General features: G+C 45.3%; 1 protein-coding gene across 1 annotated transcript; it reads right to left on the reverse strand.

The window, feature by feature from the left end:
- Nucleotides 1–4,571: 4,571 nt before the first annotated feature.
- On the reverse strand, nt 4,572–10,614 carry T265_05898 (hypothetical protein; the record flags this gene model as incomplete). The annotated part of the gene is made up of 5 exons (XM_009171027.1): nt 4,572–4,718; nt 5,005–5,242; nt 8,119–8,400; nt 10,145–10,341; nt 10,375–10,614. 5 exons carry the CDS (start codon nt 10,555–10,557, stop codon nt 4,572–4,574), a joined length of 1,047 nt encoding a protein of 348 aa, XP_009169291.1.
- Nucleotides 10,615–19,346: the final 8,732 nt, after the last annotated feature.

Genomic DNA, 19,346 nt, shown 5'->3' on the forward strand with positions numbered 1-19,346 from the left:
TCAACTGAATTGTAACTAACCACGGAGTAAGGAGAACAGTTGGGGAATTGTAATCGATGAAAATCGACAGCAATGAACTGATTCATTTTAAGGACAATCAAGGGTGTCATATGCTTTTGTTACCCGGAAGCGATACAGGGATCACGGATGCTGGCATAGGTGCAATCACCTGTAATCTGAATTGAGCCGAGGTTAGGTTGCACAGTTTGACGCCATAAGGGAGTATGGAGAGCCCTCAGGGAACAACGAAATTTACGTGTTCAACGAAAACCATTTCGGTTTTGGAGACGCACAAAATTGTTGGTACGAAAGTTGGAAATGTGGTAAGTATGCTCTCAGAAAAGAAACTACTCGAAGTAGCTGTAAACTCTTCGACAGCCCACGACCGGTTTCGCTCTTCCTGGGTGCTCATCAGGTTCGCACAGTCCTCGAGTTTCCATCAGCCTTATTATCAGGAAGATCAGCTTCCTGAAAGCAGTCACTGAATGCCCAAAATCTGCCGAGCCTCTCAGTTCCGCTAGATGTTGACCAGACAGGCAACACCCCCTCAACATGCAGCGCGTCACAGCCTTGTATCAAATACATACAGCGCGAGTCAGCGTCGATCAAGGTCATACAATGCCTCCGCAGGATGCAGCACCTCGTACCGAAGCCAGACCGTGTGCGTCAGCATTGGACCGAGTTTAGACAGTGCCCCTCCAATAAATAGCTTGAGACCGTTGTACATTCGCACTCGCACGTACCCACGCTCTCGTACTCGCTTGTTTGGAATATAGCGGTTGTGTTCCCTTCTGTGAGTCTTTTTCCTCCGGCACTGGGCACTGGAGCGGGTCAGCAGCAGATACCACAGATTGACGAATCAGCAGATATAACGCTTATGTTTTACTTCAACCCAAAATTGGAATTTTTTCAAGAAACACACTCATTCGCAAATCAACTTGGCTTTCACGAGAGACTCGACCGGATCTCTCGTCAATGATATTCTGTGAATATTCCTTTTGGATAAAAATAGCAACAAATAAGTAAGAAAGGAAATTGATTTTGGACAGAAACCTGATATTTGAACTTTGAACAGCGACTTTGTCGAGGAATCGACTGATTTCCGTGTTTGATACGTTTCGGAGGCGTGAACAGAGTTAATGCTAACAAAATATGACAAGCAACAATTTGTCCCCAGAAACCACGTAATATCCAGTTTGACGAAGGGTCACAAAACTTTCAACAGCTGAAATATAAAGGATGAAGAAGTAGCCAAGCGATATGCGTTAAACGGAATGCGAGTGATAGTGCAAATTTTCGGAACTGAGAAGTTACTAAACGCACTACAACCTTATGGATTGAAACTTTAGTGAAGGGAAATGCCTGTGTAAAACTTTTCTGAGAAACGGACACCCCGGAAATTCCACCTGGCGGACTTTCAGAAAACCTGCTTTGACCCAGTCCACTGACTGGTGGCAGTTAAAGCACTACTGAACTACGAGCAACTTTATTGAGCTCATGGCCAGATGACAAACACCCGTCATGAGTACTCAGATTCTGAATTGATCAATACCGGTTGTTTATCAACTACTTATCATCTCATTATCAAATAATTACTTTGCCATCGTCCGAAAACCCCTTGCAAACTCAACTTACATTGTCTTGCGTTATCCTAATGAAATTATTGCGCTGCTTCGTAAACTAAGCTCGTAATGCTTTCAATGGATACAGCGCGTTCATTCCTAACGTTCCCTTCGTTCTGTGCAAACGTATTTCTACTTTCTTCGTAATGCACTACTCATAAGTTTGCTGAAAATCCACCGCCAGTAATCTCCTGAGTAGTGCAACGTGAATGTATACATGTATCGCAATATCTCGAATATCATACTAACTGAAACCTGAGGCGGCCTGATGCAACACATATATATATATATATATATATATATAGTGTATGTTCGTTGATTTCGGCCGCTGCGCTGAAAAAGTTTGCAGAATCCTCGGAGTTTTAACCGCGCACGTGATGGCAACAGATTTGACATTAAAGTTTCTGTCGTTAGCAACGGCATTCTCTCTAAAATCGGGTAACTCGTTTAGCAAGGAACGACTAATCAGCCAGCCCAGTGTTTTAGATTTCATAGTGTTCCATACCAATCGAAACTGCAGTTATGTTCGCATGTGAGCCAAGATTCGCAGTGCATTTCGCGCTCCATCCCCATCTCAATCGGCTATTGTACAACAGAGTTCCAGAAAACTCCGAGTGGTTGAATTTGTCGGAAATCACACATACGGAATTCTTATGGAAAGAGACAAATAGCATGTGTAAAATGTTCTAGTCAACTTCGCGTCTCACTTCGCGCATTCACTCCGCACACAGGCCCATCATAGCCGTATACACAGTGAGCACCGCTAGACGTGAAGAAAAAGAAACAAGTGGCTGGAGCTACATACACAAATCCAGTAACTGGGTGGATATTTATCCGAGTTCTTGTCACCAGAAACAGGGCTGAATCTTCTAGGCACCACTGCCTGCTGGCTCTAATTCTCCTACGAGATCCCATTACAAGATCTGCCGCCCGCTGGATGTACGCCCGGCCATTAAACACAAATGAACCCGAGATGTTTTCGCTTGGGGCGGTACTACAGCTTCCCAGTCCATTAGCACGAAAGAACTCTTAACATGATTCCTCGACTTTTTAAAATCTTATATGTAATGCAGAAACAAGGTTCTGTGGGAGGTTTCCATTACGCGAGTGCTTGAAGAACAACCAGCAGGTACTAGGCCGCAAAAGCTGCCCAAAATAAACCCATCGATAGATCGAGTATTGATCGAAGATAGGTTCCGCTAACTCTGTATTTTCCCGTGGGATTTAGTTTGCGGTACAAATATTCCACCTCGTCTAACGGATTTGTATCACATTCACGAAACGAGCGAAAGAAGAGAGTAAATTCCTGGCTGCTGGATTAAATTATATCAATCTGATGCTGTGCCCAAACGATATGATTAGTGATTTCCGTTTGTATATCTGTCTATCAGATGCTGCGGAACTCTGATGAGAAGCTTCGTTTAGACCAACCATGAGCGGTGCTCACTTACGTTTGCACGTTTGTGTGAGGAACAGCTATCAGATAAGCGATGTAACACTCAGTTTTCGCAGGCAAAGTTTGCTAACGTAAACACTGTCCACTTCGCGAGGCTTACAGCGATTCCGATGGAAAGCCAAATATCAATCAGTTTGGTTAGTGATCACAAAACGGAAGGTTCTTTTCGACAAAACCTCACGATGTGCCTCAGTTTTCCAAAACCAGCTACTGTGATTTTAAGAAGTGAGGGAGACCCAACCGGAACCCTTCCAACTGCGAGTATGATAGGGTTGAATGAGGTTCTCGTGAATTGGGAATTACGAAGCTATGACTCAATATGAAAGGGCTGCCAATCCGCAAGGATTCGTCAGTTAATCGTTGCCTATCAGAATTTGCGTCATTCGACGCTTACCACACATGATGAGGAGTAATGGATTTCCAAAGAATAGTTCAGTCAGATTAGATTCACAACCCCCTGTCCTCAACCTGTTCAACATCTGACAGATAAACGACCACATTAACAATCCGACGGACGAGTTCATCAATTTGCCGAAGAGGTTTTCTCGCGGCAAGCAATTGAGTCCCGGTGTTGATCGCTGCTGGTGTGACCAAGATAGCCTTTCGTTGCAAAGTTAGCCGTTGGAAAATACAAACTACACAGTTACAAACCGTTAGACAATAAAGTCAACATATTATAACCAAGTCCGAGTAAAATTCGCCCGGTCCCCCAGCTCAGTTTCCGGCGCTCGCTTGTGTATATAAGCGATCACAATCTATAACACACTCGACTCAAACGATGCGCCCGGATGTCCAAGCTCCCAGAGTAACTTGATGTCCTTAAACCATCCATCTTCAGTTTTGGTCACCCAAGCTAACCACAACTTGCATCCGACTAGCGTTCTCCACTGCTAAAATGTTTTCCACCATAGATCTTCGTCATCTGGACTGTAACGTTAGTGTGTTCATAATTACCACCCAAGTTATTCTGAACAATGGGAGATTGAGTTCACTTAGGGGTGTTTTTGGTAAACAATCCCACGGTTCTCCAAAATTTTGAATGGCTACAAAGTTACGACATAGTATTCGAAATCACAGCCAAAGCAGCATAATGGTGGACAAGTTATTTGTCGGGAGATCGTTTTTAGTTAAACCAATGAACCAATCAGAAATGTCCCGTTCTGCAATGTTGGAAAATTGCCGTGATGTAGGCGTGTTTTAACTTGCTGACATCATTTATTTTGTCCGAACCGCGCAGTTTAAACGTGCACGATATCGCGTCAAATGCGTCCTATAAATTACTCGTTTTCAGTCAGCTTCCCTCAAAGTTTGTTCCACCCCGTCTGTCGTGGGGAATCCCTGCTACAACATGTCTCATAAGAGAATCTGTTTGTTATAATTGACAAATCGGTTGTTACTTTTCGCTCGAAAATAACCATTGGCATTTAGAAACACAACACTGTGGCGAGAGCATCAAAATGTCAATGAAAACGTGAATTCTGGAGAGAAGAATGTCAAATCGGTTCGGCGAATCCAACTCGTTCATTATCCACGTCGTATACCACGGCGAAATGCCGCAGAAATGAGAGGCCAATGATTGCATTGTATGCCGAATGTAGGTCCAAACCTTCAAACAATGGCTGACACCGTCCTATTTCGAGCTGGTTTGACAAACCGAAAACAATGTCAGATGGTTTAATAAGGAAGATTACCACAAAATATGGAGAGAACATGCAGGTTTCTGACAAAAAAAGCTGACAAACGGATCATATGTGAGATTGCAGAAAACCCGTACGGGCGAGCATCTAAATACTTGTTGACCAAAATATTCCTCAAAATGTGCCTCACCTAGGAGGCGGGTGACAGGAAACCAAGGTGAGACTATTTTTGCTATGGGATATGACGTGTTAACAACAAGGCAAACATGTGTCAAAACTGGGTTCTCACCTGCCCAATATAATGGTTCGGTTCCCATTTTAGTTGATGGCCGTTGAGATTTACCAGTAGGGTTGGCATTAGATACCTCGCGTCACATCGTACATCGTGAGTGCCCAAAACCATTTGTTTCCAGACACCAGCAAAAAGATTATTCACAAATAATGTCGGTAAATAGGTTTTGTACGCTCCAGTGTCAGTCAAGGCTGAAAGATCCGATACTAAGACGGTGCCATCTCTCAACGTGATACTGAAAAATAGAAACTCATTGCGTACTTCGAACTGTACAGTCGTTAGCATTTACCCAGTCGGGTACCAAGACATGCGTGCGATCAACTATTTTCAGTAAAAAATAAAGAGTGCCAATTGAAAATATGCATGGAGAAACGTGAAGTTAACTTCCGGAATAGCATTATCACTATTTTTCACACCATTCGTCTACCGTCGCGTGAAACAATCCCTGAAGCTGGGTCACACTCGGGCTGGAAACCGATAAAAGCGGACCAGTTCCAGAAAGCCGTGCTCCAAGGAACACTCAAGGTTCTTCCAAAGAAATAAACACTCTAATCTGCTTTGCGATCCATCTTAAATTCAACGAATTAATCCTCGGCAGGACCGCTTTTTGGCTATTTATTCTTTGTGACAGTCTACTTAAAAAGGAACGGCAGACAGCGATATCTCAGCTGGCTTCGATTTTACGGCGTTATGATGTCGGGGCGTCCGTTGGAGGAACAGTTTCTCCTCACACATCCTGAATGGCCTACAGATCATTGTTGAGGAAGGCGTATCCTGAATCACCAACAAGCACTAAAGACTTGATAATGCTTTGGCGGAGTAAATGTCCCGGGATTGTTCCTTGAAACGGTCTAAACTATATGGGATAAGTAAAATCAGTTCTGATCCGTGATATCACCAATCTCAACCCGCTGCATGATGTAGAATGTATCATGTACAGAACGGAGAACGCAAGCGATTCATTTTCCTTGTAGATTGCACAAGCTTTTCTGATCTTGAGTGTTTCTTTGGGGTGACACTCGCTTTTCTGGAGCAAGCTAACTGCTTGTGTCAGCCTCGGTGAACGGTTTCGAAATTTGGGGAACAAGCCTAAACAGACACGGGGTAGAGGAATTTTCCGTAATGAATCCACATCGGTCCATTTCCATAGTGAACGCAAGCGGCGGTGCGAATTATGAGCAGGGAAGAATCGCGCCATATCTAGGACCAGAGCATCAGTAGGCGGTAAAATCTTGGAGATAGATAGGCAAAACTCCTGTGTAACCTCTGCGTCCGACCGTGAGGTGCACCCATTTGAAGCCGAGTGGATGAAATGCTGAGTGAGCTCAGTTAACCCCTGTTGTGTAGTACAATGTTTATCCGTTTATAATATCACGTGCAAGGAACTGCTTATTATTTACAAATTTTTACACTACTCGTCAAACTACCTCCAGCTCCTTTCGTTTCATGTCTTGCGCGCGAATTCGGTTGATCCATATTACATTATGAGCGCGAATCAAGGTCAAAGTTTGGGGTTGAAATGACTAACCGGTAGTTCCATGGTTCCAAAACCACCATGCCTTTTCGATTGTCCTAGTCTAGTTTACGGTCACCTAGTGAACTTTCATTCCCCGAGCTTTCTTCATGTTGAAGGGTAGCTGGGCATCAAACAAATTCCTCAGCTGCGAGAAAATACTTCCGTCGATAAATAATTAACTTTAGCCATAACTGTTGAGAAACGAAAAACAAGCTAGTTAACCGAATAGAGTCTGGTCCAAAATCCGAAGCGCCATGACTACCTAGGTTCACTTAATGCAATGTGCAGATAGTCCACTTCAAGGTACATGGACCATCAACGATCAAACAACGTCCAGTTTCTCCCACCAGTTAGAAGATCCTTGTTTTTGCTTTTGTGATGTATGGTCTATGCGAAGTTATTAGAGCAGAACATACGGGAATATGTTTAGAGAAAGCCCGTGTGACAATCCACTGCAAAATAAAGCCACATTTGCTTGAATTCTGATGTTACCCCAACGTTCAACGATGAATATTCTACGCCTGGCATTTTCCACAATGTTCACGAAGACCACGTGAGAACTCTTTCTGGCCAGCCTAAGCGAGAATTAGTGAACGCGCACTGATGCTGACTTCTCTGCTGGTGTCCCCAAGTAAAATGCTAAGTTCGGCAAATGAACCAATATCATCCCAACTATCATGATACATCGGCGTATTACTAACTAGGTTAATTTATTGATTTACACGCGGCCATTCAAAATGAAACTGTAATACCAAGCTATTCTGTTCACCGGAAGTTGGACTGGTCAACCGTTGAAGCATCGGAAGAAGCTTCTCATTGACGTCTTTGTAGTGCTGAGAGCTATGGCAATTGGCAGCTCGACCACTCTACACTTCCGCTAGTAGTAAGCATTCTGCCACCGATAACTTCGTGAATAGGTACGAAGATCTTTGGTCCACAAACCGAGTTGCAAAATGTGGAGATGGGCCGGACCGGATGATTATGGCGAAGTTTTCAACGGTTACTTCTCGTTCAGGATTCTTGGCCCTCACTCAGCAACGGGAGATGTAGAGTATTTCGAAGTTTTTGGTTTTGACCGATTCCAAAAAGGACGATGATCTCTCTACAAAGCTAACCAACGACAGTTGTGAGGGCTTTCAAGATGTTCACCTTTCCTGTTCAACAGCGCATCAATGTACATGTCTCTACATGTTCACTTCGAACAGACTACTGATCCATGTCGTAGGTTAGTTCAATGGGATCCTGGGCCGATGACTCAAAAAGCGTCCGAAAACATTTCTCAGTTTTATATCCCAGTCGGTTCAAAATAAATTGCCGAGGATGCTTCCGATGTTCTACGCATCCACTTATGTTCTGGTTTCGGAAGTGCTCGTGTTGATGCCAGTGCCACAGAATGGAAAGACCTTCACGTGACTGCTGGTGATAGAACAGGAGTGGGAGAATATTCTACAACTGAATGTGCTGCACACAGGCTGCCGCATGATTCGGTTGGTACGATATTCGAGATATCGCAGTTGAGTCTTTCGTGAAAACCAAATTGATTTGCAAAATGAGTGTATTTCTTGCAAACAGCCCAATTTGGGTTCAAGTGGAACACAAGGTTGACGGAAACTCGGGGACTGCGCCTACCGGATAAGCCCGAAGAAGGGCAAAACCGGTCGTGGGCTGTGGAAAATATTTCAGCAACCTTATGAGTGGTTTCCTTTGTGAAAAAGGATTGGAAGAACCTAAGACATTGAATTGCGACTCGCCTTGTTATCTTGATTATCCATTCGTCTTTCCTTCCGGCCTTCCAAATTAGAGGAACATAGCTTACTCTTCCCGGAATATGTTGCTTCGTGAATTCCACAAAGATGACGGTCCCAGATGTCCCACCTCTAAATCAAAATGGGGACAAATAAAGAAACCCGGACTCTTGTGACCTGAAACAAGAAACGGCATTGTTGCGTCATACACCGAGCACTTTCAGGCAATCACTCAATTTTCTTATGGCTTTTCGAGAAAAAAGTTTAAAACAAAAAAATTCGTGTGATTTTTGTGGAATTTCCAGTTACGAACTCATCACCCTAATACATAACCTTGAAAAAAATTGTGACATGCTACGTTTTACTAAATGCAAGTACTAGAATTTATTATTTTGATCTAGCCCGTCAGTTTTCATTCCAATTTCAGTATGAGTTTACTTGGAACAATATCCAATTTCTTTTATATGTGATACGATTTGGCTTGCATGAGGCAACGTTTCATCCCAAGGGGATACTAAAACGTGGATTTCTATTATCCTGCAAAAGAGCTGGGTACTGGCATGTGTAGGCTTAAAGTAGGATTGAAACATTGTGGAAAACAGACTTTCATGGAGACAATGAGAAGCACAAACCAAATTTCTGTCACGCTGAGCTTCTAAATGACTAGAAAATGTTTTTGATTGCCAGCGGGCTTCTGAAGAACAGTGAACTGCTTGCTTGGTGCGAAACACAGAGAGACAGAACGTTGGTCACTGGTGATCCCATAGAGGCTGGATCCGTTCTGCCAAGCACCCAACTGTCGGGAAAAATTCCCCGAGCACATTTACATGTGAAGAGACACATGAACAAACGCTGTTTACATTGGAGCTGGAATGAAACGAGTGTCTCACGAACGCTTTTGGAACTACCAGCTGATAGCCAAATTGCTTCTGTCTTCACAAGATTGTGCTTTCGAAAGGAAGTATAACCGCAAACGTGTGGGAGACCAATCAAGAAGTATGACTGACGTTCGACTAAACCAACTGGATTTCAGCAAGTGTGGAACGTCAAGAAATATCCGTTTGTAGACGCTTGTTCTTACATGTTTCCATTCGTTGCGCAAACGCAAATGTTATCTGCTTTGCTCTTAAAGCCCAACACGTCTCTTACCCTAGAGTTTCTCTTCATAAACGTAAATTCTGTTCCTGTTACTATAAATATACCCTACTAAATGTTCACGATACAACCAGCGGATCAAAATTTGTTATCACTCTGGTCGCGAAACATGAACCTTCTGCGAGGATGTCCGACGTCATTGGAAAAAAATTTTCTATGACTTGGTCCTCGGAGAGCAATGCTACACACATATTCTGCTCCGGTTCGCTTGTACAACCTCCTAACTGAGAGACAGCAGCAATTCGTCTATATTTTCTAATGCTGTTTTCTGAGCTAGACTGGTACTCACCACTGAAGGCCTCATCAATTTTTGAACGATTAGCGTCACCTCAGAGGAGTCTCACCATAATTATTGAACCTTAGGTTGCGGTCAATTAAAGCGCCCCCGGAGGTCTATAAAATACCACTGTCTGGGGTAACCTCATTCGTTGTGAGCCTGTGTGATTTTGAGACTAGAGTACGTTTCCCTGAATTGTAATGTGTCGGTTTACGTGACCCGCGTTAGTGCTTTTGGACATAAAGATTGTGAAACGAACCAGCGTTCAACCAATAAAAGATTTTGCTGTGAGTGGAAATTAATTGAACGTCAAACAAAAACCAAATTAAATATCAACCACTCAGGCTCAATTTAAGTTTATTTCCAGGATATCAAATTGACTGCGTTTGGTTTTTAAACATTACTCAAAATTACTTCAAAGAATTTGCTTGAAGCAACACTTACTTTTTAAAGATAAAGGTAAACATGCGCCGTGAAACGACAGTTTGGGAGAACATATCATCCAGTGAAGTTGTGTGTAGCTGTTCATGATATTGTTTTATCGAAAGTCCGAGTAGCCCGTCAATTGTGTACAGTTGTCCCACGCTGCCTTTTATGCTATCCATGGCAGAAAACTCTGTGCGAAACGATCGACCATTAATCTGATGATTGGTTTTGAGAAATCACCCACTCACTTGCACAAGATCCGAGAAAATTTCGCCGTTCGCCTTGTAGTTCCCATATTGAAGAGAAACCGATTTATACGTGAATACGTGCGACAATGAAGCGAACGGATTGTACGACGCCTGAAGGATCGGTTGCTGTTGCACGAGCCTCTTACTGGGTATCCATAAAATCGGTGACCCAGTATCGAGCATTAATCTAAAGTATCGTGGAGGGGTCCCAACTCCGACGATTCCGTAATGATAGTGATTCTAGGGTAATTGAGAACTCGTAAGTTCCTGTCGGCGAAACCACCTTTGAATCGCAAATCGTCACCTAAATCGAGGTCTTTGGGGTGTGTTCCCTTTTTGTTCTCTGTAATAACACACTCTGAAATGATGTTCTGAGACCCATCGATAAAAAAACCTTTTCGCAACTCACTTCATCGTACTCGGTTTGACCGATACACTGCACAGGATGACCATTAGAAAAATTCCAAACATCCTAAGTTGGCGTTGCTTGTGATCAGTATACTGTTTGGCCTAGCATTTAAACGACCCGCTTGCCTCCGAAGCGAACTATGATTGGTTAGCGTCGAATGGAGTGTGACAGTTGACCTTCACTGAACACAGAAATTGGCATGGCGTATGATCGAAAGTCACCGAACTAAGGGCAATCTAATTGAGACCCCCCGTCACAGCCCAGCTACCCAATGTCTGCAAGAGAATGCTAAGCACATCCGGTGAAATATTACGCCTGACAAGTTTTAGCAGGTTCCACATCGTATTTGACAGTATTTCTAGCACCAGTGATCGGACGGATATTTAAGCGGGAAGCGGAATCGCGTCGCCGTTTTCCCTAATTAGTTTGTGTCCAAATATTTTGTGGGTGGCCAGAATACTTAAAATATTTAATTTAATATTATCATTGTCGATAAAACATCCCCACGTTTTTGCGAGCGACATGAATTGAGACAAGTTACGGTCAAATAGAACAATGATCACTGGTAATTACCAGTAACTCAGCGTTCAAGGGGAGCACAAGGATGAATGAATCCCGAAGAATGCCTGCCTGTAGAATGGTGGGACCGGGCCGTTGATGATCTTCATCAATCTTATGAGTAGTAGGTCACGTTCAGATCTCTGAGGTATTTACTATCAGCAGTTCAACGAAATTGAAAGATGAAAATAGCTTACCGTTCGGGGTCATCTGCGTGTGAGTGGACACAACAATACGATATGATGCCAGCCCCTATGTCTGTGTGTTACGGGAATGTCTGTGAGACACAGCCAAACTGTCGGGGGTGATGTGCATCTTGCAGTCGGATTCGAGGGCCGAGGGTGAAGTTACTTGGGTAAACCTGATACAAAAGCAAATTGCGCTAATCTGGCCCTCGTGAGTTATTATCATTCAGGACCTTTTTTCCTTTATTTTTGAGTACCCTCTGCATAACTTGGACATCCGGTAGGATCCGGGTTTGTCCCAGATGCCTTTCGTTTGTCTATTTTGACCTTATCATTAGAGAGACTCAAAGTTGGAAGGAGTTCCAATTGAAAAGTTCCTACCACCAACATAGAATGCTGTTTCGGAAACTCCATGATGGAGATATTATGCCTAATGTAAGATTTATCCATTTTGCACGACGAAAACGCAAACCTGCGAACGTGCTTTTGAGCACTAGAAATGATACTTCCTCTGAAAGTGGATTCCGCGTGGCCCGAGTCGGATGGGAACACCGGACCAGTAATGCTTACGTTGAAAGTTTTCAGATGAAATATCGCCCAAGATAGATGAAATGATGACACTGCATAGGTTGTAATGCCTTGGACACTTGCTCCATACGCACGTCAACCGACTTCATTGAAGGTATTTTTGCAGAGCCGCGTGAGTCAATGAATCTCCAAGAAAGTTCAAGAAGACGCGTTTCGGAGAAGATTGGTGTCCAGTTTTTGCAAATAAGATGCGAATTAGAGTACCGCTTCCCTGTTCAATTGTCTGTAACTGGTCAGGTGGCATTTCCGAATAAATACCTCCGCAGCGACTACCTTCTTCTTTTTATTTGGTGCCGTCGCCAGGATGAGGATGAAGATCCCGTGGCCGTAACTCTTTGAGGATGGGGATGTTCGGACCTTCCTGGAGGATTTTGAGGCTGCCGGGCTGGAAACCGAACGCGGTAATTTGGCAGCGCTAGAGACCCTACTCAGGGGCAGGGCGAAGGCAGCCCTGGATGCGGCCGGAAGAGGCCCTCGGAAGATGGACTGGGCTACTGTGATGAAAGTCCTGGCATTCTAGAGTTCGGCACGCCGGCCGACCGCCAGGAGGCTATGAGCCGGTTTAAGGCGGCCAGGATGTCACCCGAATCTGACCCGCCCGCGTTCTTCGCCAGCCTGCAGCAGTTGTTGGATCGCGCTTTGCCGGGGCTGGACGGAGTGTGGCGACACCAGCTGCTGTCGGACCAGTTCGTCGAAGGGGTGCAGCCGGCGCTTGGTGTCCAGTTGCGGTTGGCACGAGCAACTGGCCAGTTGAGTGTGGGGGAGCTGGTGCGTCTGGCCCGATTGCTGCCGAGGTACCACTGGCCACGTTACAGTCGCCGAAGAGGGATTGTTCATCAATGGATGAACTGCAGACCAGGGTGGATCAACTGGCCGAACAGCTGGGAGCTGTGAAGACGGAATCGCGGAGACACGCTCGAACTAGCCGGTGCTTCATGTGTGGCAAGCCTGGCCACTGGAAAAATCAGTGGCCCCATACCCGATCACCTGTACAAAATAAAACTTTAGATTACTCCTCTTTTCCGGACTGGGTTGCGATTAGCGCGCTGAAACAAGCTATCATACAAGTGGTTGTTGAAGTGGACGTGAAAAGGGAGTTATATTTGATTGATACAGGAGCGGGCGTATCGCTGAAGCGAAGAAGGAACCAAGCTGAAGGCAGACCGTGCGTGCTAGCCGTGAGAGCAGAGGGTTGATAACGACTGGAAATTGTCGGATTGTCAACGCACTCAATGCGCCTAGGCGACAAGTCCGTGCAGCACGCGTTCCTGATCAGCCCAGACGTGGGACGGACAATATAGCGAGTTGATTTCCTCAAGGGCACAGATTCCGTGATTGACCTAAAGCAGAGAAGGCTGGTGACAAAGTATGGCGCAGTCAAGCTTGAAGGTTGTCCAGGCGCTGTCGTGAGTGAGCAGCGTGTCCGAAAGCTTCCCTCTTGTAATGTGCCGTCAATACGGTCCGTGGTCAAGGAATATTCCGGACTGTTCACAGGCGATGAGGATCCGTTTGGCTTCTGCCAGCGGATTGAACACGAGATAACCCTGTCGTCAGAACGCTTTCGACCTTATGGCCCCCGTCCTTTGCAACTCCATCTAGGAGAGCAGGTGCATAAACGGCTTCGGGAGATGTTGAAGAATGGCAAAATCGAAAAAGCCAATGGAGCTCACAATTCCCCAGTTGTGCTTGCAAGAAAGCGCCAGCCCTGGATGCGGCCGGAAGAGGCCCTCGGAAGATGGACTGGGCTACTGTGATGAAAGTCCTGGCATTCTAGAGTTCGGCACGCCGGCCGACCGCCAGGAGGCTATGAGCCGGTTTAAGGCGGCCAGGATGTCACCCGAATCTGACCCGCCCGCGTTCTTCGCCAGCCTGCAGCAGTTGTTGGATCGCGCTTTGCCGGGGCTGGACGGAGTGTGGCGACACCAGCTGCTGTCGGACCAGTTCGTCGAAGGGGTGCAGCCGGCGCTTGGTGTCCAGTTGCGGTTGGCACGAGCAACTGGCCAGTTGGGTGTGGGGGAGCTGGTGCGTCTGGCCCGATTGCTGCCGAGGTACCACTGGCCACGTTACAGTCGCCGAAGAGGGATTGTTCATCAATGGATGAACTGCAGACCGGGGTGGACCAACTGGCCGAACAGCTGGGAGCTGTGAAGACGGAATCGCGGAGACACGCTCGAACTAGCCGGTGCTTCATGTGTGGCAAGCCTGGCCACTGGAAAAATCAGTGGCCCCATACCCGATCACCTGTACAAAATAAAACTTTAGATTACTCCTCTTTTCCGGACTGGGTTGCGATTAGCGCGCTGAAACAAGCTATCATACAAGTGGTTGTTGAAGTGGACGTGAAAAGGGAGTTATATTTGATTGATACAGGAGCGGGCGTATCGCTGAAGCGAAGAAGGAACCAAGCTGAAGGCAGACCGTGCGTGCTAGCCGTGAGAGCAGAGGGTTGATAACGACTGGAAATTGTCGGATTGTCAACGCACTCAATGCGCCTAGGCGACAAGTCCGTGCAGCACGCGTTCCTGATCAGCCCAGACGTGGGACGGACAATATAGCGAGTTGATTTCCTCAAGGGCACAGATTCCGTGATTGACCTAAAGCAGAGAAGGCTGGTGACAAAGTATGGCGCAATCAAGCTTGAAGGTTGTCCAGGCGCTGTCGTGAGTGAGCAGCGTGTCCGAAAGCTTCCCTCTTGTAATGTGCCGTCAATACGGTCCGTGGTCAAGGAATATTCCGGACTGTTCACAGGCGATGAGGATCCGTTTGGCTTCTGCCAGCGGATTGAACACGAGATAACCCTGTCGTCAGAACGCTTTCGACCTTATGGCCCCCGTCCTTTGCAACTCCATCTACGGTGCATAAACGGCTTCGGGAGATGTTGAAGAATGGCAAAATCGAAAAAGCCAATGGAGCTCACAATTCCCCAGTTGTGCTTGCAAGAAAGCGCAACGAAAAATACAGGTTTTGCGTGGATTCCTGGCGCTTGAATGAACTGATCGTAAGTTGGGTTGTGCCTGTGACTTCGGTTGCAGAGATTTTTGATTCCCTTCATTACTCTCGATACTTCACTAAATTCGACTTCCGTTCAGGGTACTGGCAGTGACTGCGAAGACCACCATCATTAGTATTCTTGATGATTAATAGTAATGAGTTGAATGCTGTTGTTCTTCTGTAACGTTTGCTGGCTTACAAATTAGGATGCCTAAATGTTGTGGACCACGGTCTCCTTAATGCCTTCTTTTTACCGTGAACCCCGGTGTGGATAGCCGCTTGATCGGCTGGTGCGCTTGGCCAAACCAGTGCGAGCCAGCTGCTTCATTGATCAGTGTCGCGTACAAGCGTTCGAACGTGATACCAAGAATACGACTCTTTGTCAAAGATGAATGAAGAGCAACCAATGAAGTCTGTCTCATCGAAAAACGATTATTCCATTAGCAGTTATGTAGTCCCGTTAGGTTCGGAGCCATTTTTTCTAATAGTAAGTCAAAAAAAATCGGCTCAGATGGTCAACCATGTTTTCTTTCTGATTTCCAGTGAGTTTTGGCAAATCACGGGCCAACTGTATGAAAAACAGTTCACATGTTGTTACAACTCTTTCCATCTCTCTAGCTCCCCAAGTTATAAACCAAAATAACAGTATAAGCAGTTCCAACGCAATTCCCGAATGGTAATTTTTCGAATGCCATCGATTCGGCTGAGGTAATTTCCTTTGAGTGTAATTATAATTTATTCTAAGCACGTCCGTTTACGTGGGAGAATGACAAAATCTTCATATTCTAAGAGTTGATGGTCATATGGTCAGTACAGATGCGAGCCGATGTGGGCTGATAAACTGGCTAAATACATTACTGTAGACCGGTTTGTTCAAGGGCGTTGAAGAACAAGTAATTACCACACTGTTTTTGGTAAGTGGAATCACACTGAAATGCTTGTGAAAAACCACACGAATATTCATTCGTATTCATTCACAACCAGTGTCGTTAATGGGATACACCCTTGTCAACTGAATTGTAACTAACCACGGAGTAAGGAGAACAGTTGGGGAATTGTAATCGATAAAGATGTACAACGCCGTGAGAATGGATGTTTAGCGATCGTCTGGGCCCTGGATAAGTGGAGGCCATATCTGTTTGGGCAAATGTTCCATGTCGAAACCGACCACAAGCCCCTGGAATGGTTCAGGACCACAATAGATCCTCGCGAGCAGCTCGGGCGCTGAGCGCTCCGATCGCAAGGTTACGACTTTACAATCCAGCACAGGCCAGGGAGGGAGAACCACTTGGCTGATTGGTTGTCAAGACCAGAGGCTGGAGATGAAGTCCCCAAGGTCACTATTGGAACCAACGTTCTCATCGTCAAACTGAATCCCGGAAATTTAATATGATCCTGCCTTAAGACATCTTGCGGTCGCCTTGTTAAATGGAAGGATCATTGAGAACGGAGAGGGAGACAAGAAACTGGAAACGTTCCAGAGTGACTTTAATCGGCTGAGGCTGAAGGCATAATTTTCGGGAACGCCAATGATTCGGATGCTATGCTGCCCGAGATACCTCGCTTCATGAGACGGAGACCTATCGTCGAACGACATGAGTTGACGCATACAGGGTGCACCAAGACGTACGACTTTCTTCGATAGAGGGCCTACTGTCCCGGGATGAGAAGTCAGGTGATGGATTATGTGGTGGTGTCTGTGAGCGTTGCCAACTAATGAAAGAGGAAACGACAGGGGCAACCCGTCACATGGAAATTATTTCTGTCTCAGAATTCGGCGATTTGTGGTCAGTTGACGTCATGGGCCCCTCGCCGGTGACAACCAGTGGGAACCAACATATTGTGGTAATGACAGAACACCTATCGCGATGGATTGAAGCTGCAACCGTGTCTCTTCAGTGGCGATCACAATCAGCGTAGTGGTAATGCATCACATCATGGCCAACCATGGGGTGCCAAAAATGATCCAAACCGATCAGGGGCCTTGCTTCGAGAGCGAGGAGTTTAGGAATTGCTTGCAGAAGCTCTGTATAAGACGGCTGAGGACGGCACCATACCACCCGCAAACAAATGGCCTAACCGAACGATCAAGGACTGGCTGGCGGCCAACGTGAATGATTGAAAATTGAACTTGCCAATGGTGTTGTTAGATAATCGTGCTTCCATACAGCCAACCACAGGCAAGTACACGTTTACGCTGATGTACTGTCGAGATCCGCGGCTTCCGGTTGATCAGGAAATTGGGTTGAACCAGATGACATCCTGGTAATTTTCGGTGTCACTTCATTATATACAAATGTGCCCGAAGGGGCCTCTTTACAAACAGCTAAGCGACTGCAACTTGCAGACACCACCCTTTCAGAACGGACACAGCTCACGGTGGGGATCGGAAATAGTGAATGAGACGCAGCTTCGCAAGTGGCGTGATACACCCTAAGTGCGGCTGAGGAGACCCGCTGCCGAAGCCGACCTAACGGAGGTAAATTAACGTCGATGGCATGTTCACGAGTTTTAAGGGGTGGAGGTGTGTAACGGTGATACTAAAGATGAAGAGACACGCGAGAAGTATGTGTTGTTCCTGGAATTTCGGTTTGCGTCTTTTGAAAAGGGAAGATCTGTTGCGGAATTCTTGGGGTCACCTTGTAGCATTTGCTTGAATTCGAGCAACGAATGATTGGAGTCATTGAATATCCAGGAATGTTTACGGAGACGCATTCAGTAGAGGATGGATGTCCGGATTCTGTAAATAAGGTGCAAATTAGAGTTTTGTTTCCCTGTTCAATGGTCTGCAACCGGTCAGTTCGCATTTCCTAATAAATAACTCCGCAGCGAAATCCTTCTTCCCCTTACTAGTAGTTATAATGTTGGTAATATGCATTGAATTACTTACTCTTCTGCAAATCCCGCGATCCAAATGTCCTTGCATCTCAGACTTTTGCATTGTGTTCACGCTATATTGATTGGCTGGTAGTTTATCAGATTTTATCCGGAAGCTCTCGTTACTTAGAAGCAGTCAGTAATGGAAACATGGCTTTACAATGTTAGTTATCAATCCTGTGGCGTTGATAGCGGTATCTATCCATGTCTAAAACAAGGAGGGTGAAACCGGTTGTGGGTTCTCGAAGAATTGTCAGCCACTTTGTGAATAGTTTCTATGATTTAGTAATGTTAACCGAATCGAGTTGTGGCAAGGTTCAGGAATTATTTTATTGGTGTACGTAGTGAGGCTCATGTGGCACCCTTCAATGGCAGCAGTCTGATTTACTTTGCCTTCGATGCAATCAACGCCGGTGGTTCTTACAAAACCTCAGCGCATATAATAAAAGATGTTTTGACATTGTGATATTTGTAAGCGCGCATTCAGGATTTGCAACAAACAATGTGTCTACCTCATCATTAGGAAAGTTCGAATAGGAGAGAATAATCGAGTAATGCGTAAACATTAGGGCGTGTAACAAAAAAATGCCATTAAGGAAATTCGCCAAAATGAGAACCAGCGAAACATTTGTTCTAAATCTAAAATCATTCGGGTTTATGACGCGAGTTCCTTCATCCGAGTAGGGGTTCCTGTTTATTTTCGGGGGTTGAACTGATTATTACTTCATTTTTAATAGCCATGTGGGCGAAACCTCACAAGGTCCACCAATTTTTCATCAAATGAATCGAATTTATTTCACAACTCAAGTCTAATTGCCCAAAAGTTTGTCGTTTCACTGAATGTGCACCTTGCCTTTAGCAAGCAAAAATTGCCAAGGACAACATGTTGAAGGAGCAATCTCCAGATGAGGCATTTTATGAAGAGCTGTTTTTGGGAGAACCGGCTTCGGACGTAAAGGAACTGCATAAAAGCCAATGGAATAACCGCTTTTCGTTAAGACACATTTCATCGTTTGTTCTTCGCTCGTCCTTGACGGATGTGGGCTGTGGTGCACAACACCTTTGAATGCAGGTTTGCTCGTTGGTGTATATGTATGTATGCATATACTATGCATGAATTCGGCTTACTACAGTTCACGTCGTTTGCGTCAGAAAAGCTTCGGACAAAGAAGAGACGGCTAAATGTGAATCGGACCGTGGTATCAATTGAAGTATTTAACCACGAACTACTACTGAATGGTACTCATGAGTAGTGTTGGTAAGGTGGCGTCCTCTGGGAAGTGTAATGGAAATTCCGTTATGTGAATGAAGAAACGCTATGCTGAATACCCGGGAAGCTGCTCCACCTTTAGTGGATAACATTC

Source organism: Opisthorchis viverrini, assembly GCF_000715545.1.
Source record: "Opisthorchis viverrini unplaced genomic scaffold opera_v5_116, whole genome shotgun sequence".
In the NCBI taxonomy this organism is placed as follows: Eukaryota; Metazoa; Platyhelminthes; class Trematoda; order Opisthorchiida; family Opisthorchiidae; genus Opisthorchis; species Opisthorchis viverrini.